Consider the following 21,223-nt stretch of genomic DNA (forward strand, 5'->3'; position numbering starts at 1 on the left):
TAATTGGAGGAACAGAAAGTTAACTTATTTTCAAACAGGAGCTAAACTTCAAGAGTGCTTTTGTGCAAAGAGGTCCGGGCATCCTTATGCACGAATTTCAGGAAATTCATGTGCAGCGACAGTTTATGGAATTTTAGCATTTATTATGAAAGAAATGCAGAATAAAAGTTGGGAAGAATGCTGTAATAGAAACACAGAAACATAGAAAATACGTGCAAGAGTAGGCCACTCAGCCTTTCAAGCCTGGCCCACCGTTCAATCCGATCTTGGCTGATCATGCGATCTCAATGTCCCATTCCCACCCTTGCCACATACTCCTTGATCTCCTCAGCCACAAGGACCGCATCCAGCTGCCTCTTGAATATATCTAATAAACTGGCCTCAGCAGCTTCCAATGGGAGAGAATTCCACAGATTCATATTATTCTAAGTGAAGAAAGTCTTCCTTATCTCTGTCCTGAATGGCTTACCCATTATCCTTAGACCCCCTAGTTTTGGATTTCTCCAACATCTGGATCATTCTTCCTACATTTGGCCTATGTACAAGGTGTTGGTTAGACTGCTCCTGGAGTGTTGCTAAACTGATAGCTATTCCACACGCATCTATCTTGAGCCACACATGTTAGTCCTTGACTTTATTATCCCCAATGACACTTTGCCTGTAGCTCATGTACACAGTGGGTCAAATGCCCTCTGTTAGTGTGGGATCATTCTCTGAAATTGGAGAATTATTACTTTTAATCTTCAATACTTCAACATATTCATTTCACTGAAATATGGAAAGCTGTATACAATGTTAACATTGTGATGTGAGCAGTGGCCCAGATTTCCCTCAGAGTGAGAATAGAACAGGAGACGGAGAGTTATGATGCATCACCCTCTTTACTTCACAGTGAGAATACATTTCCAGCAGACAGAAAAACACAGACAAACACAAACTCGAAGACTATGGCCTCTTCCCTCCACACGAGAAGCCTGTGAATGAACGGCCTGTTAACAGGAATCATATTGGGATAGATAATTTCTCCAATCACACATTTAATCAGTCTGTATTGTGAGTGGGAGCTCTCAGGGTGGGTGGGACCAGATCTGAAGCTGAATTTTATTCTAATGTCAGACTCAGGACTCTGATTTCACGTTGGGATTCTTTCTCCATTTTAGGGACCAGTTTGAAGCTGCTTCATTCCTGGTTCCCAAAATCTTCCACTTGTCCTTCCTCACCTGGATCCAGCTGTTTTCTGAACCTGCACTGACCTGAGTAAAGCTGAATTGGATTAAGAAACAACCTTTCTCCTCATTTCCAGCACAATGTCCAGTGTCTGACCATCAGGAATGGCAGGAAAAGGGAATATTCTACTGCCCACACAGGGTGGAATTTTCACCCTGACCTGGTGTTTCTGATGGCAGTAACCATAGTGTCCCCCACTTCCACTCTCTTCATTCTTGTTGGTTCCAGTTCAAATGTAAAGTACCCACAATGTAACTGGGGATGCATTCCTCATGTATTTAGAATACTCTGTGTGTCCAATGTTACTGTTTGCAAGGCCCTCACCCTCCTCCAGACTCCGGTCCACATCCCTCTTCCTCCTCTCACTGACCCTTGCTGGTTCTGAGCCTCAATGTAAGCTCCCACTCTCCTGCCCCCTCCCCTTGTGCTGCAGAGTTCCACAAGTGAGACCTCTGACCTCAGGCACTACAGCTCAAAGCTGACTGATTCTTAGGTGTCACTAACTTTCAGTTGAAGGTGGGACATGATTACAAAAGGATCACAACAATGAGTATTGATGGTTTACAAATCCAATTCATGTAGGAATACTCCAAAGGGCAGTTCCAGCACTGACCAATCTCAAACAACCAGGCTCTGTAATCCCTCCCACTGTCAATGTGCTCTTACCACATCAACATGAAACCTTCTGACCCAGCATGATTGAGATTAAACAGCAGCATAATCCATCACCAGGACCATCCCTGTCTCAGGCCGTGAACAATGCATTCATTTCAAATAAGATTAGAGAAAAGGAAATTAAATCCCTGCTTCCCAGTGAAGGATCCAGCTCCCCATATACAATTGAATTTAAACCTTTGTACATGCCATAAAATGACCTTAAACCGATGTCACCAATGCACAACAGAGGTGGTTAGTTAGAAATGAATCTGAAACACTGGCTGAAAGTTTAGATTTGACAAGAAATCCCGATTATAAAGAATATTAAAAGGAACACGAGCAGCCAGATGGAATGGAATTTGGGAAAACATGATGGTAGCCAAATATGAAAATAGTATAACAGGGGAACATTTTGTATTGGTGAATTGTTGGGAAATGGTGGTATTCAGAGTAACCTGGATGTCCTTCTACATCAGCACAGAATATTAATAGGCAGTTTGAGCAAGCTATTAGAGAAACAAATAGTATCTTATCTTTATTACAAAGCGAGTGAAGAGTACATAAATCTCACTTCAGTTGTAGCAGTGGATGACATCAGTAGTTTTGATCTCCGTACCCAAGAGTGAATTAGAGTGAATGCAATGACATCATTGGACAGATTACCCAATCGAGGGACAGTGTGGGAAAGTTGACTTGAAGGGGTAAATCAGCAATGATCTCACTGTATGGTGGACCTGCATTTTTATGACCCGGGGAAAGACAAGATGGTACAGTCCCCAGTGAGATCTCTCTGTCCCAGGACAGTTGAGAACCATCACATGAAGGTGAGAGTGGAAGGAATTGAGGAGGGAGGATGATGGGCAGGAGGGGGAGGGGCTGTAGTTGGTGCTAAGGTGAGAAGGCGGATGTGCAGGGTGGCAGATGGGTGAGGCCATTCAGTGGAATGTGGGTTAGCAGAGGGTGAGGAAGGTGGGGGACCAGGGCAGTGGGGGAGAATAGTGCCAGGAATGGAGGGGTATATTGTCAGGTCAGTGAGAGAAAGCTTGGGATCTGTCAAGACGTTGGGCTGGGGTGAGGGGAGTGTCATTTCTGCTGGGACCAGACTGGAGGGGAATGGGCGGGTGGATCTTCTGGGGTTGAGTGGAGGGTGGGGATACATTGAAGGGGCAGTGTCAGGTCCAGAGTTTTAGGGATGGGGGTGTGGTCCTACCAGGTCTGGAAGGAGGGGTCAGTTCCAACTGGGTCACTTTGGGTGGGGTTTCAGGTCAGTGAGGCGAGGGCTTGTCAGGTGTTGGGGGCTGCAGATGGTTGTCAGTTCCAAGCCAGTTTTGACCACTTGGGTGTGTCTGTTCAAGGGCAGCTTTTGGGTCTAGTGGAGTTGGGTCAAATGGGATGTCAAGTCTGAGATAAGAGAAAAGTCGTTTTGCTGATAGCATGGTAGCGGGAGGTGACAGTTCCAACAGGGTGATGATAGGAGAGAAGGGGAGTAGTGGGTCAGTGATGAGGGATCTGCAGACTCCTGGGATTGGTGGGGAGGTGAGGAAGTTTCAGGACAAGCCAGTACAAGGGTGTCAGGTTGAGTGGGGTTTCTCCAGTCTGACAGGGTCATAACGGAGGTGTTGTCAAGGTAGGGGGAATGGGGGAGTTGGTGTTGCTGACAGCGACTGACTCCTGATTGGAATTTCAGAGCCAATGAAGTGAGCAACTTGGATAAAGCCATTGATGGGAATCATTGGACTAAAGAACCAGCGGCAACAACAAGTGTAAGTGGGAAATGAAATACTCCTTGTTGATGCTAAAATAGCTAAATAATTTTGAATGAAGAACAAATGCCATAATTTTAGTTTGAGATAAAAATGCTGACTGCCAGTAGACAGCAGTGTTTATAAATAGGATCCCAGGATTTCAGAGATGTAACTGGTGGAATTGGTCAAATTCCCAATGTAGGCACATGTACATAATGTGTCTAATGACCAGTCACTGCATTCACTGGAAGGTAAGTATAAGGGTGTATCTTTCTCTAGGTAAGGAGAACCAAGTTATGCACTGTACTCTAGGTTAATTCAATGTGTAGTTTGGGGAAGATAAAATAGATTTTAGAATTCAGCATCTCACTGTTCAGTATTATAATGGTAACAGAATCGACCAGAAAAATTTCATTCTGATTCCTGTCTGAACCATATTTGCGTTAGTCCACCTTTTTTATACCAAATGATAATATATCTCCATTCAAATGTTCCTTTTTCTTCTTCCAGTTCCTTCAAGAAGTCCAGCACCAGTTCTTTATATCCTTCCCATTCAAATTTCTCATGAAATGTCCTGCAACAGAATTAAGAGTATAGGCATTTAATTCTCATTCCTCATGACAAAACCTGTCTAGATCAGAGTAGATTAACAGGACAATAGGAATAGGAGTTAGTCTTTCAGCCCATTGAGAACCCTCCATTGTGATTACAGGAACAGAATCAATCGATGATCAGAATAGACAGTCCCATAGCAGGTAAAGTGTTCTAAACATTATATGGGGTGCAGTCGGAGAAATCTTGGTGCGCAGATTTTTAGTGAGAGAGTGACTAACAAAGAAAACGGAATCCTATAACTAGATGATTGATCACTGAATCAGAGAAGCCTTACATTTTTATAGAATCCCTATATTGTGGAAACAGGCCGTTTGGCCTTACAAGTCCACACCGACCCCTCTGAAAAGTAACTTACCCAGATCCATTCCCCTAACCTATTATCCTACATTTACCCCTGACTAATGCGCCCAACCTACACATCCCTGAACACTATTGGAAATTTAGCATGACCATTTCACCTAATCTTCATATTTCTGGACTGTGGGAGGAAACCAGAGTACCCAGAGGAAGCCCATGCAGACACTGGCAGAATATGCAGACTCCACACAGACAGTCACCTGAGGCTGGAATCAAACCCGGGTGCCTGGCGTTGTGAGGCAGTAGTGCTAACCACTGAGCCACCGTGCGACCGAGCCTCCGTGAAAACCTGGAACGGCCCCAATTTGAGCATTGTGGCCATTTTAGCAAATACATGAATGCCCTTGAAAAGTTACAGAGAAAGCTCTTTCTAGAAATTTCCATAAAGGACAAATAAGAAAGTCATCAGGAAGAGGAGAATTGAATATATCTGTAATCCATCAAAAACACATAAATGAATTGCAAAAACTTGAAAGATAAGTCAAAATGACATTTTGGCTATATCAAAAGTGATTCAATTGCAGGCAGATTTAGGAGAATTGATAATGATGAACTGAGAAATGGCAGAAGAGTTGAATGTTTATGTTGTGTCTGCAGTCACTGACATGGTGCATTCACTGATTATACCATTGAATATCAGAGGGTGATGGTTAGATTCTGTGTTACAATTGCCTGACACTTATGTGGTGTGAAAGTCATTTGTCACAGTTTGAGCAAGTCCTGTTAAAGAGAGAGGTCATTCATGAGCACGTGTCAGGTATGTCTCCAACCAGTGGAGATTCTTCCCAGTTCCCATTGATTCCAGTTTTGCTCGAACTCCTTAAAGCCACATTTGTTCCAACACAGCCTTATTGGCAAGTGCAGTCACTCTTAGCTCAGGCCTAGAATTCAGCTGCTTTGGCTGTGTCTCCCTCTAACACTGACACACTACGGTAGCAATGTGTACCAGCTACAAGGTACAATGTAATAACTCACTGAAGCCTGTCCACACCGACAAGGCATAGGTCAGGAATGTGATAGACTACACACCACCTGTTTGGATAGGTAAAGCTGCAAAATCACTCAAGAATCTCACCACCATCCAGGACATTGCAGCCCACTTGACTGGCACCTTTTCCACCACCTTCAATATTCGCTCCCTTCACCAATGCATAGTGGCACAGTGTGTACCATCTACCATGTCACGAATCACCTTGCTCCTTTGGCATTAACTTCCAGGAGGAACCCATGGAGTAACTGAAATTAAACTGAAAAAGGGATATCACAGGAGGGCTGTGACCTGATTGGCGGGTAGGGAATCTGTCCCAAATTTGAAAAAATAACATGGCATAACTAACTAATAAATTAATTAAGTCGAGCTGGCTGGGCAGGTGATGTGCTGTAGCTGTATGATGTGGGAGTTGGCTGATCCCTTTGCGAGCTGCATTGACCACATCTGCAGCAAATGTTGGTTGCTCAAGGAACTTTGGCTCAGAATTAATGAGCTGAAATGTGAGCTTCAAACACTGCGGCACTTCAGGGAGGGGGAGAGTTACCTGGACGTTGTGTTTCAGGAGGCAGTCACACCTGGTAGATTAAGTATCACAAATTTGGTCAGGGACAGGGACAGCAGTGTGTGACTGCAAGTGAGGCAGATAGGGGGATCCTGTATTCAGACAGATGAGCCTCAGCTCTTGACTTTGTCCAAGGTGCATGAGGTACTTGCTGTCTGTGTAGATGAGGAACAGGGCTGTGGGGAGGGTGAGCCAGCTGACCATGGCACTGTGATAGAGGAGGCCATTCAAGAGGGGGGAGCAAAAAGAGCAGTGGTAGTTGTAGGGGATTCGAGAATTAGGGGAATAGATAGCATCCTTTGTAAGCAGGATAGAGAAAACTGCATGGTATGTTGCCTCCCTGGTGCCACTGTAAGGGCCACCTCTGACCGGCTTGAAAGGATATTGGAGAGGGAGGAGAAGGATCCAATTTTTTGGTCCACGTTGGGACAATCAACATTGTCTGGATGAGGAAAGAGGATCAGTTTAGGGATTATTAGAAAGTAGGATCTAAATTAAAGAACAGGTCCTCAAGGGTTATAATCTCTGGATTACTACCTGAGCCTCGTGCAGATTGGCATAGGGAAACAGGAACAAAGGAAGTAATCATGTGGCTAAAAGAGTGATGCGGGAAAGAGGGGTTCCTTTTCATGGGCGCTGGCATCGGTATTGGAACAGGAGGGATCTGTACCATGGGGATGGTCTCTACCTGAACCAAGCTGGGACTAATATTCCCTAGAGAAAGGTAAATAGGGTGGTCAACAGAGCATTAAATTAGAAAGTTGGGGGAAAGCGAAGGGTAAAACTCAAAGAAGTATCCAGGCCAGTGGGAAACAAAGCAGCAGGTTAACATCACTGGAGGTGGATTCAACTGCATGGAAAAGTATGAAAAAAATGACAAGCAAGGAGAACTCAGAAGCAATTATTAAAGTCTCCAGAACACAAAATAGGACAGAGTGTTCGGAAAGAGTTAGGAATCAAACTTCAAACACACTAAATAAGCGAATAACAATGAGAAGAGGGATGGTAAATACAGGACTGAAGGTATATCTAAATGCACACAGTATACTGAATAAGGTAAATGAGCTTGTGTTGAAGATCACAATTGTCAGGTATGCTGTGGTGGGCATCACGGAGACGTGGCTGCAAAGGGATCAGGACTGGGAGCTAAATATCCAAGGATATGCATCCTATTGAAAAGACAGGCAAATGGACAGAGGGGATGGTGTTTCCCTATGAATAAGAAATGAAATTAAATCAATAGCAAGAAACCATGCAGGGTCAGATGATGTATAATATGTCTAGAATTGAGAAACCACAAAGGTAAAATGACCAGAATGGGACTTATGCACAGGCCTCCAAACAGTAGTCAGGATGTGGATCGCACGATACACTAGGAGATAGAAAAGGCATATAAGAAAGGCAAGGTTACAATGATCATGGGGGACTTCAATATGCAGGTGGACTGGGAAAATCAGTTGGTAGTGGATTGCAAGAGAGGGAATTTGATCAATGTTTATGAGATGGCTTTTTGGAGCAGCTTGTGGTGGAGCCCACTAGAGAACAGCTAATTCTGAATTTAGTGATGCGCAATGAGGCAGACTTGATAAGGGAGCTTAAGGTGAAGGAACCCTTAGGAGGGAGTGACCATAATATGATAGAAATTACTCTGCAATTAGAGAGGGAGAAGGTGGAATCAGATGAAACGGTATTACAGCTCAATAAAGGCAACTACAGAGGCGTGGAGAGGAACTGACCAGAATGGACTAGAAGAAGAACCTAGCAGGAAAGGCAGTGGCACAGCAATAGCAAGAGTTTCTGGGATACAGTAAAATTCATCCCGAGGAGAAAGAAGCATACTAAAGGGAGGATGAGGCAACCATGGCTGACAAGAGAAGTCAGGGACAGCATAAAAGCAAAAGAGGAAGCATACAATGCGGTGAACAGCAGTGGGAACTCAGAGAATTGGGAAGCTTACAAAAACCAACAGAGGACAACGATAAAAGAAATAAGGAAGGAGAATATCGAATATGACCATAAGCTAGCCAGTAATATAAAAGAAGATTGCAAGAGTTTCTTCAGATACCTAAAGGGCAAAAGAGAGGCAAAATAGACATTGGGTTGCTGGAAAACAATACTGGAGAAGTGGTAATGGGGAACAAAGAAATGGTGGAGGAACTGAATAAGTATTTTGCATCAGTCTTCATGGTGGAAGACACGAGTAACATCCCAAAAATTCCAGAGAGTCAGAGGTGAGTATGGTGGCCATCACCAAGGAGAAGGTGCTGGGAAATTTGAAAGGTTTGATTGGGGAGAAATAATCTGGACCAGATGGACCACACCCCAGAAAGAGACAGCTGAAGAGATAGTGGAGACATTAATGGTGATCTTCCAGGAATCACTGGAGTCAGGGAGGGTCCCAGAGGACTGGAAAATTGCTAATGTACTCCCTTATTTAAAAAGGGAGTATGACAAAAGAGGGGAAATTACAGGCTGATTAGCCTGATATTGATCGTTGTTAAGATTATGGAATCCATTGTGAAGGATGAAATTTCTCAATACTTGGAAGTGTATGATGAAATAGGGCAAAATCAGCAAGGTTGCATCAAGAGAAGGTCACACCTGACAAATCTGTTTGAATTCTTTGAGGAGGTAATGCACGATTTAGACCAAGGGGAGCCAATGGATGTTATCTACTTGGACTTCCAGAAGGCCTTTGACAAGGTGCCACACAGGAGGCTACTGAGTAAGACAAGGGCCTGTGGTGTCAGAGGCAAGGTGCTAGCATGGATAGAAGATTGGCTGTCTGGCAGAAAGCAGAGAGTGGGGATAAAAAGAGTTCTTCTCAGGATGTCAGCCAGTGACTAGTAGTGTTCCTCAAGGCACTGTGTTGGGACTACAACTTTTCACTTTATACATTAATGATCTAGATGAAGGAACTGAGGTATTCTGGCTGAATTTGCAGATGATATAATGATAGGTGGAGGGACAGGCATCATTGAGAAGGCAGGGAGGCTGCAGACTGATCTAGACAAGTTAAGAGAGTGGGCAAAAAAAGTGGCAGATTGTGTACAGCTTGGAAAAGTGTGAGATCATGCACATTGGCCGGAAGAACAGAGACATAAACTATTTTCTAAATGGGGAGAAGATTAAAAAATCTGAAGTGCATAGGGACTTGGGAGTTCTCGTCCAGGATTCTCTGAAGGTAAATTTGCAGGTTGTTAGGAAAGCAAATATAATGTTGCCATTTATTTGGAAAGGACTAGAATATAAAAGCAGGGATATACTTCTGAGGCTCTAAATGTCAGACCACATTTAGAGTAATGTGAGCTGCTTTGGCCCCCATACCTCAGGAAGAATGTGTTGGCCTTGGAGAGGTCCAGAGGAGGTTAATGAGAATGGTCCCAGGAATGAAAAGCTTAACATATGAAAAATGTTTTATTACCCTGGGTCGATACTCGATGGAATTTAGAAGGATGAAGGGGGATCTAATTGAAACTTACAGAATACTGAACGGCCTGGACAATGTGGATGTAGGGAAGTTGCTTCCATGAGCAGGAGAGACTAGGATCCAAAGGCACAGCTTTAGAGTAAAGGGAAGATCCTTTAGAACAGAGATGAGGAGAAACGTCTTCAGCGAGAGCATGGTGAATCTATGGAATTCATTGTCACCGAAGGCTGTGGAGGCCAGGTCATTGAGTATATTTGAGACTGAGATCAATAGGTTCTTGATTGCCAAGGGGATAAAAGGTTATCATGAGAAAGCAGAATAATGGAGTTGAGAAACTTATCAGCCATGGTTGAATGGCTGAGCTATGGGCCAAATGGCCTAATTTCTGCTCCTATGTCTTCTGGTCTTATGGCCTAAAACTCTGCCCTCTACCATCGAGAAGGTCAGGGGCAGTAAGGACATGAAAATATCACCGCCCGCAAGATCCCCTCCAAACCACACTCAATCCTGATTTGGTAATACATCATCGTGCCGTCAGTGTCAGTGGATCAAGTATCTGGAACTGCCTTCCTGACAGCAGGACTGCAACAGTTCAAGAGGACAACTCACCACCGCCATCTCCAGGGCAACTAGAGATAGGACAAGCCACATCCCAGGAATGAATAAAAAATAAACCACCACCAGGATCTGGCTGTTAGAGAGACCTCGACACCTGCCCTTTCTGCTGACCCACCTCACCCACTCCACACCCCCATGACACCGTCCTGTGATCCTCTACCTGCTATCACAGACCTATCAGCCTCGGAGTCAGTGCTGATGCTCAGCCTCTCAGGTACAGTGCCTCAGCAGCCAGGAGCCAGCAGTGCTTGAGGGTCACTGAATGCAGCAAGCTTTCCCTGAGAGAGCTGATGTGGGGCTCTTATCAGCTCTCCAGTCAGTGGGCGATACATTGATCACCTCCATTCAATTGTGAGCTAATGATTTACAACTGCATCTATTAGAACTGCATCCTTTGAAAAACAAATCCATCAAAAATATCCTTTCTGCTACAAGGTCTGATTCACAAAAGGATCTTGTCAGACAGTGATTTTCAAATCACTGAAAATTCCTGAAGGAGTGCCTGTCTTCCTCTCAGGCTATAGGGAGAGTTTAATACTTTGTCGGTACTGTGCGAATGTTACTCATGGGACTGCTCGTGGAATCTTGCTGTGCTGAAATTGCTGCGGACAGTTTCCTGCCCTAAGAATGTTGCCACCTTCTGCCAACCCGCGTCAAGAATGGCTCATGCCCACCCTGACATCTCAGAACCTTCAACATCACACTATTTTGTTTTGATAGGTACATTTCCCAAGAAAGACAACATGAGATAGCTTCGGCAAATAGAGTTAAGGAGAATCCAAAGGGTTTTTACAAATACATTAAGGACAAAAGGGTAGCTCGGGAGAGAATAGGGCCCCTCAAAGATCAGCAAGTCAGCCTTTGTGTGGAGCCACACAAAATGTGGGAGATACTAAATGAATATTTTGTATCAGTGTATCCTGTGGAAAAGGATATGGAAGATATAGACTGTAGGGAAATAGATGGTGACATCTTGTACAATGTCCAGATTACAGAGGAGGCAGTGCTGGATATCTTGAAATGGTTAAAGGTGGATAAATCCCCAGGACCTGATCAGGTGTACCGAGAACTCTGTGGGAAGCCAGAGAAGTGATTGCTGGGCCTCTTGCTGAGGTATTGGTATCATTGATAGTCACAGGTGAGGTGCCGGAAGACTGGAGGTTGCCAAACGTGGTGCCACTGTTTAAGAAGGGTGGTAAGGACAAGCCAGGGAACTATAGACCAGTAAGCCTGACCTCGGTGGTGGGCAAATTGTTGGAGGGAATCCTGAGTGACAGGATGTACATGTATTTGGAAAGGCAAGGACTGATTAGGATAGTTAACATGGCCTTGTGCGGGGGAAATCATGTCTCACAAACTTGATTGAGTTTTTTGAAGAAGTAACAAAGAGGATTGATGAGGGCAGAGCAGTAGATGTGATCTATATGGACTTCATCAGTAAGGCATTTGACAAGGTTCCCCATGGGAAACTGATGAGCAAGGTTAGATCTCATGGAGTACGGGGTGACCTAGCCATTTGGATACAGAACTGGCTCAAAGGTGGTGGTGGAGGGTTGTTTTTCAGACTGGAGGCCTGTGACCAGTGGAGTGCCACAAAGATCGGTGCTGGGTCCTCTACTTTTTGTCATTTACATAAATGATTTGGATGCGAGCATAAGAGGTACAGTTCGTAAGTTTGCAGATGACACCAAAATTGGAGGTATAGTGGACAATGAAGAGGGTTAGCTCAAATTACAACAGGATCTTGACCAGATGGGCCAATGAGCTGAGAAGTGGCAGATGGAGTTTAATTCAGATAAATGCGAGGTTCTGCATTTTGGGAAAGCAAATCTTAGCAGGATTTGTACACTTAATGGTAAGGTCCTTGGGAGTGTTGCTGAACAAAGAGACCTTGGAGTTCAGGTTCATAGCACCTTGAAAGTGGAGTCGCAAGTAGATAAGATAGTGAAGAAGGCATTTGGTATGCTTTCCTTTATTGGTCAGAGTATTGAGTACAGGGGTTGGGAGGTCATGTTGCGGCTGTACAGGACATTGGTTAGGCCACTGTTGGAATATTGCGCGCAATTCGGGTCTCCTTCCTATTAGAAAGATGTTGTGAAACTTGAAAGGGTTCAGAAAAGATTTACAAGGATGTTGCCAGGGTTGGAGGATTTGAGCTATGGGAGAGGCTGAGCAGACTGGGACTGTTTTCCCTGGAGCGTCAGAGGCTGAGGGGTGACCTTATAGAGGTTTACAAAATTATGAGGGGCATGGATAGGGTAAATATGCAAAGTCTTTTCCCTGGGGTGGGGGAGTCCAGAACTAGAGGGCATAGGTTCAGGGTGAGAGAGGGAAGATATAAAAGAGATCTAAGGGACAACTTTTTCACGCAGAGGGTGGTACGTGTATGGAATGAGCTGCCAGAGGAAGTGGTGGAGGCTGGTACAATTGCAACATTTAAGAGGCATTTGGATGGATATATGAATAGGAAGGGTTTGGAGGGACATGGGCTAGTGCTGGCAGGTGGGACTAGATTGGGTTGGAATATCTGGTCAGCATGGACGGGTTGGACCGAAGGTTTTGTTTCCATGTTGTACATCTCTATGACTCGATGACCCTAAGAGCTTTGTGGCATGGTGTTAAGGCAACAATCTCTTGCTCAATCTCAAAGAAGTAATCCACCGAAGCGAAATTATTATCTTGTGTTTGACACGAAGCAAGACAAAAAAAATGTCTAGAAAATGACTGAGATATAGAGGGCAGTGAGAATGAGAAGTTGAAAGGAAAATGTCACAGTAAAGAAATGATGTTGGAAAAATTGATTGGATGACATTTGAAATTCCCTGGGACTCTGATTATTCACATCCCAGTGTGTTGATAGAGGTGAAGGTGGATAGAGAGATGTGGAGATATTGGCTTTTATTCTCAAATCTTCAAAGTACTATTGATTCTGGAATGCTGCCTTCTGAACTGTGGAAGCTCAGTCACTGAGTATGATCTAGACAGATATTGATGCACTTCAAGATAGTAATGACATCAAGGCATATGGGAATATTGTGGTAAAATTCCACTGAAGTGGATGATCTGCCATTACCTAGAAGGGTGAAGCAGTCTAAAGGATCTGAATGACTTACTTCTACTCCAAAGTCCCTTTGTTCAAATGAGGTGGAAGTGTTCTGTGAAAAATGTTAAGCATGTTGCAGATGAGACTTTTAGAATCCAGGAGCCAGCTTCTTGTGAGCTGGAGTAATGTGAATGTGGAGGACTGGCTATGTTCTCAGGAGGTGGAGTTGCAGATTGTGAGAAATGAACCAATCCACAACTGTATTCACATTGTCCCAGTGTGACTTGATGGACCTGTTAATCTCAATCTGACCCAGACTGGAATGATGGTGACATAAAGAAACATTAATCACAATATTTCAGCAACAAAACTCACTTGACAAAGTAGTGACCTGGAGTTAATTCTTTTAATTTAATCGTTTGATCTGTAGGTTCAGGCATACTTCTGACTTCAGGAACAATGCCAACACCGACATAGACTGTCTCTGAAAATGTTTGATTTACCACGTATCCAGCACATCCCCAAGGTGCAGTTAAAGGAACAATTGTTTCTGCAGATAAAGAAAACACTGTTATTTACATGTTTATCTTTCAATATTGTTGCTGAAGTTGCTTACACCACTATTTCAGGCAGTGAATTCTATGTCATGTATGAACATATGTGCACATAAACATACAAACTGGGAACAGGAGACAGTCGCTCAACCCCTCACAGCTAAACCACTGATACCACAGCATTGCATTGTTTTTTGAAAATTTAACAAATATCTATTTAGGTTTCTTTCTTGCAATCCTAAATTTTAATTAATAAGCTTCAGGCACAAGCTTCTAAATATTGAGCATTGCGTCATTGACTGTGCTGTACTCTGCAGTTCTACTCCACTTGTTCTTCTGACAATCTGGCATACACAGTCAGAGCTGTACCTTCCAAATTACTTTGTCCCATTAAGGTCTGGACCTCTCAGAGTCACATCTTCTGTTCAACAACCTTTTCAAATGGGGTAAAAGAGCTTTTGACTCTACCTTCAGTAAATTTCAGCACTATGTGGAGATTCTTGGTTAAATCAAATCCCTCTTTGGGACCAGAATCATCCTCCAAGCTGCTCCCTCCTTCTTTCTTCATTTTTCATTGAGGCTTTTCTTTGACTAAATCCAGTTGTCCAAGTTCCCTGTATTATTGGGGATCCAAGTTTTCCTCGTTCTAACTTGCACGTTTTACCACCTTCTCCATTCTAATTTTCTTTTAAGAATCCTCCCATTCCATTTCAATTTTTCTTATTCTCTTTCCCTTATTTCTGTTGGTCTTCAAACTGAAGGCCTATCATTTCTAACTTGAGCTTTGCTAATTTCACCTATGACATTATATTTTCATTTTTCTTTCTTTTAATAGGGGATGTGATGGTCTAATGGAATTCTTGCTCTTGTATTAATCCAGACAGCTAGGTAATATCCTGGGGACCAAGGTTCAAATCCCGCCATGCCTGTGGTAGAGTGTGAGTTCATGGTGGAAAAAATGAATGGAATTCAAATTCTAATGATGACTATGCCATTGGTGGGAAATACCCATCTCATTCAGAATTCCCCTTTTGAAAAGAAAACTGCTGTCCTTACCTAATCTGGTCTATATGCAATTCTAGATTGACAGAATAGTGGTTGACTCTTAACTGCCCTCTGGTCAATACGACATGAGCAATAAAAACTGGCATAGCCAGCAATAAAAATTGGCATAGCCAGCAATACCCACATTCTCATAAATGAATGAAAAAACAATGCTAACTGTTGAATAATAACTTGAACCATCTCATCTTGAGAACATCTTACTTTTCTAATTATAACTCTAATTTTAGCCCTAATCAAATAATCCACTGTTAGAGCTTTCATTTCAAAAAAGCTCTTAGCAACATTCAAATCCATCTTCAAGTTATGTTAAATGAATGTCACCATAATGGAGCTGAACCACCCCTGAGTTGTTACTTTAAAAGAAAGAGATTGATCTCGCTTAAGTCCAGCAATTTCAAAAATATTGCAAAAAAGCCAAATATTATGATGCCAGCTGATGTTATGACTGGACAAGTCAAATCTCAGGTGGCATTATGTGTTGATAGATCATGTTGTGAATTGTTTCTGGTTTTCGTGAGCTGGTCTTTCACAGAAATGCAAACATTGAATTTTGCAGATTTGCCTTTAAAAGAAAACAGAAGAGTTGAAACTAAGGCAGGTTAAAGTAAATTATTTTCATAGAATATACATTTGATGATTTCAAAACATATGGCAAAAATATTTTCCTATTCCAAAAGCACCCTGCACGATACTTGCAACAGAGAGAATCCCTTTCTTTATTCCCCCCCACTCCACACTGGGCTTCATTAAATTTTATCTTCTCCTTCTTTCGGAAGAAATCAACTTATACATCTGGCCTCAGCCAAGAACACTTCAGAAAATCCGCTCAGCTAAACCAATTCCTTTTTCATTAAACTACATATGTTATCATTATTTATCAAAATCAATCCCTGATTCTCTAAACTATAGCATAACACATAACTGCTTACTGTCTTCACTCATACAGGTTTCCCAATGTGGATAAAAAGATATATATACAGAAATTGGATTATAATTGGAAACAGGAGAATGTGCAGATCTATGAGTAGAAAGTGCAGAATTAGCATTTAGTGAATTGTTCCTCCAGAGAGCTGGCCCCGGCATGATGGGCTGAATGGGCTCTTATAATGCTGTTACCATTTTAATATTCAATGGATTTCTCAGTGTTGAATTTCTCCAATGTGGAGTTGATCACATGGTGAAAAGGGAATATGACAATGCAAGAAATGCTTCCCCTTTACCTGACAGCAATGTAGGGGTTTTGGAAACTAAGATGGGAGGAGGTAAAGGGTAACAGTTGTATCTTCTGGGCTAACCTGTAAAGGTGTGTGAGAATAGCTATCTGGATAATGGGGTTGACTGAGTAACAGTGGAATTTCAATTGAATGTGAAATGACAAAGTCAAAGACTTGAGCACAAATATCCCCGGCCTTAGTTCTTGCACCCCTGGTTAATATTGTACCACGTAACTTGAATTGACTTTCATGTTGGAATCCTCCTTACTGTTAAGGGCATGTGGTGTTATCACTGGGCTAATAATCCACACAGGCTATGGTTATGGTAACATTGGCTCAAACCCCTTTACGAGAGACCCAGGAATTTTGAATTCGGTAAAGTTTGGATTTAAAAAGTTGTCCTAATGATCACCATATGAATTCCATTGATCAGTATATAAAAAAACTTAACTGGTTCAATAATGTCCTTCATCCATATCTGGCCTGGCTTACATCTAAATTTGGACTTACAGCAATGACCTTACAGGCAAATTAATACTGGGTCTAGCCAGTGATGTCAACATCCCATTGATAACTGACAAAAATATTCACTTCCCAACTATTTTGTATCACTTGCAAATGTTGAAATTACACCTTATACACTCAAGTCCAGATTATTAACATTCTGTGAAAGTGCAATATTGATCTCTGGGGAATGGTGCTTTAGGTATTTTCAAATCAACCTATTCAGAGATGTCATCATATACCTCTGGCCCAAGAGGATCTTGAAGATGGATCTCCAAGCTGAGAGGTGCAGACACTACCACTGCATCATAGAGCCCGAGGATGATACTTGCCTCCAGTATGAGAAATAGCTGCTTAACACTACTTTTTGCTTTCTCTCCATCAAACAATTGAGTATCAATGCTGCCAATCTCTTCAATACCAACATCTGTAATTTTGCTCAGTGTTTTCCATAATAATTTGTAATACACCTTTTAAATGTTGATACATAAAACATCAAATGTGTTTCATTCCTCTGACCATTAGCAGCTAATGGTAATAGTCAGAGGCAGGCACAGTGGCACAGTGGTTAGAACTGTTGCCTCACAGTGCCAGAGACCTGGGTTCAATTCCCGCCTCAGGCGATTGACTGTGGAGTTTGCACATTCTCCCCGTGTCTGCGTGGGTTTCCTCTGGGTGCTCTGGTTTCCTCCCACAGTCCAAAAATGTGCAGGTTAGGTGATTTGGCCGTGCTAAATTGCCTGTAGTGTTAGGTGAAGGGGTAAAAGGTAGGGGAATGGGTCTGGGCGGGTCAGTGTGGACTTGTTGGGCCAAAGGGCCTGTTTCCACACTGTAAGTAATCTAATCTAATGTCTAGATGAAGTCAATTAAACATGATTTGTCTTTTGAACGGCAGAAATTCCTTCCACTGACCATCTGTCCAAACCTAACAGTCCAGCAATATCTGCAAATAAAGTTTATAATACATGATTTACCTGATTTAAAAACTTGGATTCCAACTTGAATTTGTTTTATCATTTTTAGTTCTTTGAAGGTAACTTGCTCACTTAACGGTCGGATATGCATTATTTTTCAACTTGGTGGTGTTGTAGCTTTTCATGAAAGAACTTGACCTACTCTAAATGGAGAATTTACAAAATTTAGATTGTGTAATGATCTATAGAATGAGGGCAGGGGCCATAAGGAGATTCTATTCAAAAGACATGAAGGTGCTGATGTTGGACTAGGGTGGACAAGGACAGAATCACATGTCAGGTGAACCTGACGAAGAAGCAACTTTCTGAAAGTCTGTGATTTCAAATAAACCTGCTGGGCTATACCCTGGTGTCATGTCACTTCTGAGTCTGTTTAAATAGCAAAATAGCAGCTTAGTTTTAGGCAATCTGGTGGCCAACTGCCTCAAAGTATTCAATGTCAAAGAGAAGTCGATAAGTTAGTCTGTGTGTTTTTGGGAGAGATGGAGGGAATCACAATTAGTGGATGTGCAGAAAGTTGACACCTGCAAAAGTTTGTGTCCTTATCGATTGAGTAAACATTAAAGATTGAAGATGTGAGTGACACTTTACTGAGTTTGAGTGTCAATATTGCAAGGATATTGCTGGGAAAAGGCTTGAATCATTCATCTTGCTATTTATAATAATATCTTTTCAAATATTTTAAAAATTCTTTTATGAAATAAATATATTTTAAAATTTGATGAATAGTGACAACCTTGTGGAATTTTTTGTCAATGCAGAACGTATCAAGCAAGAAATGCGAAAGAGTAAAAAGTCATTTCACATTCTGTCGTTACTTTGATGGAATATCTGACATACCATCAGCATTGCCGAAAAATGCATAATTGAACAGCTTATCCAGGCTGATTTCCATTTTTCCCTCCAAATCTGTCTTCAAATCCGAAACATGAACTGCTGTTTCAGCCCATTGAATGTGTGGAAATTCTATTTCATCATAATCCTAAAATGAGAGTAAAATATGTATTACTGTTTAATATAACTGAACTTCTACCAAAGTATGTCAATGCTGAAAGAACTGGACCAGGTGTTCAGGTGTGCAAGAGTCTTCATGTTCTGGAGCAACTGAACCTGAAACAGGGGTTTGAAGTTTTTAATGGGATTCCTGACAGCAGCATTTCCTGATTCATTCCCTTTCTCTCTCACTCTTTCATCTTTCATGTTGTCGTGTTAGACTCACCTTGCTGCTTCCCTTTGGGTTTGCAATAGCAACATTTAGAGAATGTTATTGAAATCCTTCTACACTGAGCCAATGTCAATGACGACATGTCCCTATGTTGTGTATCTCTCTGTGTGTTTTAACACATTATTTAAACAGAGAAATGCATTTGGGAATGAGGCATGGGCAACAAATCTCAGCCATGCTAGCGACACCTTCACTGAATGAAAGGATAAAAACACCATTACTTACACCCTGCTGAATTGGGGCAGGTGATGACCTCATGGGATTTATCACAAGGCACAATCCAGAGAGGCAAAAGTGAGGACTGCAGATGCTGGAAATCAGTGTCTAGATTAAAGTGGTGCTGGGAAGGCACAGCACGTCAGGCAGGATCCGAGAAGCAGGAAAATCAATGTTTCAGGCAAAAGCCCTTGATCAGGAAGGGCTTTTGCCCGAAACGTCAATTTTCCTGCTCCTTGATGCTGCCTGACCTGCCGTGCTTTTCCAGCACCTCTCTAATTGAGACACTATTAATCCAGAGTGCCAGGTCATGTTCTGGGGACCTGGAGTGAACCCCACGAGGGTAGATGATAGAATTTGAATTCAGTTAAAAAAACCTCGAATTAGGGGTCTATCCAGGCTTGGAAATCAGAGGATTTCCCTCAAGACCAGACTTGGCCTCTTCCAAAAAGGACAGAACTGCCTTTCAGAAACAGGGTTAGATTGAGTGAAGACAGGAGCAGTAGGAGAGCTCCCTGACTCTACAGTCCTTGTCCCCCACCATCCCCCTGTCTGTGAGCACACTGACCCCTCCCTTCACCTGCTGCTGGAGATGGAAGCCCTGATATTCTTCTTACTGCACAAGCTGGCAGTGGGAGCCAGGCAGGGGATGGCAGCTCATGGAGAAAGTGTTAATGAGGCCTGAGGAGTAATTTCAGTCCAGTCTCATGGTTCAGGGTTGGGATGTGCACTGTCGGTGCACTGCAGGTTAGGGACTAAAAACAACATGGAATAATTTCCACTGGTACAAACATGACAGAACAGAGGGAACTCTGAGCTGTACTGACCTTGTCCTGGATGACTTGATCCGGCTTGAGACAGTCAACATCCTCACAGAGTTCGATCACCTCCTGCTCTGTTTCCCGTGCAGCAATTTGATGTCCAAAGAGGACAGACACAGTCAAGAAGATTCTCAGCATCTTGGTGTTCTCTCAGATCACTGGTGAACGCACTGACTGACTCTAAGCACCTTCAGATGGATCTGCAGTTTGAGCACAGAGTTACACTCGTTATATACTCTTTGATGAAGATGGTTTTGAATATAGTTTATCCTTAGGTAGGAACGTCATGGTGGAGGAACATTCCAGCTGATTAATTATGGAAATTTCTCTTAGCTCTGACTTTACAATGGATTCAGAAATCCTTAACCCTCTGTGTGCTGGCTCCTGGGAACACTGAACACTTGGGAAAGCTGTTTTTGTAATTGCTACCCACTCACATGGTCAGGGTTGTCACTCTTCCCGGTTTGGGAATCCATTGGATTGGAAGATTGATTTCCCAGTCACTGGTGATGAGGAGAAAACGATTTCACCTTTGGGGTTCAGTTTTGTACATCTTCATTTCCTGGGTTTCCTGCAGCTTTTCCTTCATTCAGTTTGAACAGGGGGGCCATTCTGCTCCCTGACCATGGACAGACCACCGTTTACTCACAGTAGCAGGGTAAGGCCGGTGGGCTGTTCACTGTCCAATGATTGGAGCATCTCACAAAGATCCTGTTTGTGTATTTCCTTCCTTCCCTGAGATATCCTGAGACTGGCTGAATGATTCCCACCCCCCCGCCCCCCCCTTCAAAACTACTCCCACTGATATCCAACTCCTGACACAGCCTGTCACTGGGGTACACTTCCCCTGGCACTGTTTATCACTGCATTAGTGTTCACATGGCATTGACTCTGGCGGGGTCACTCTTTCACTGTCATAGAGATGGACAGCACGGAAACAGACCCTTCGGTCCAACTGGTCCATGCCGACCAGATATCCCAATCTAGTCAGGTCCCATTTACCAACACTTGGCCCGTATCCCTCTAAACCCTTCCTAGTCACATACCCATCCAAATGCCTTTTACCAGCCTCCACCACTTTCTCTGGCAGCTTATTCCATAGACACACCACCCTCGGCATGAAAAAATTGCCCCTTAGATCCCTTTTATATCTGTCCCCCTCTCATCCTCAACCTATACCCTCGAGTTCTCGACTCCCCCACCCTGGGGAAAAGACTCATCTGCACAACTGTAAACATAACATGGTGAGGATCACTCCCTCTTTCTGATGTTTATCTTTCTTCAGAATCATCCATGAATATTTTCCCCTGGGGTAGGGATGGCCCGATGGGTTGAACCCATCTCTCAGCATTCCCTTCATCAATTTTGACTGTTGTTCTGCTGTAAACCTGGTGCTGGAGCCCTC

At 43.0% G+C, this 21,223-nt stretch overlaps 1 protein-coding gene across 1 annotated transcript; it reads right to left on the reverse strand.

Moving 5' to 3' along the window:
* Positions 1-878: 878 nt before the first annotated feature.
* LOC140456982 (uncharacterized) lies at positions 879-19,993 on the reverse strand. Its single transcript, XM_072550860.1, has 4 exons — positions 19,825-19,993; positions 18,397-18,538; positions 13,621-13,795; positions 879-4,203 (listed from the first exon to the last, which is right to left on the reverse strand). The coding sequence occupies exons 1-4, from the start codon at positions 19,954-19,956 to the stop codon at positions 4,041-4,043; spliced, it is 612 nt and encodes a 203-aa protein (XP_072406961.1). The 5' UTR covers positions 19,957-19,993; the 3' UTR covers positions 879-4,040.
* Between the last annotated feature and the right edge of the window lie 1,230 nt (positions 19,994-21,223).

The sequence above is a fragment of the Chiloscyllium punctatum genome, chromosome 3 (assembly GCF_047496795.1).
Source record: "Chiloscyllium punctatum isolate Juve2018m chromosome 3, sChiPun1.3, whole genome shotgun sequence".
Classification (NCBI taxonomy): domain Eukaryota; kingdom Metazoa; phylum Chordata; class Chondrichthyes; order Orectolobiformes; family Hemiscylliidae; genus Chiloscyllium; species Chiloscyllium punctatum.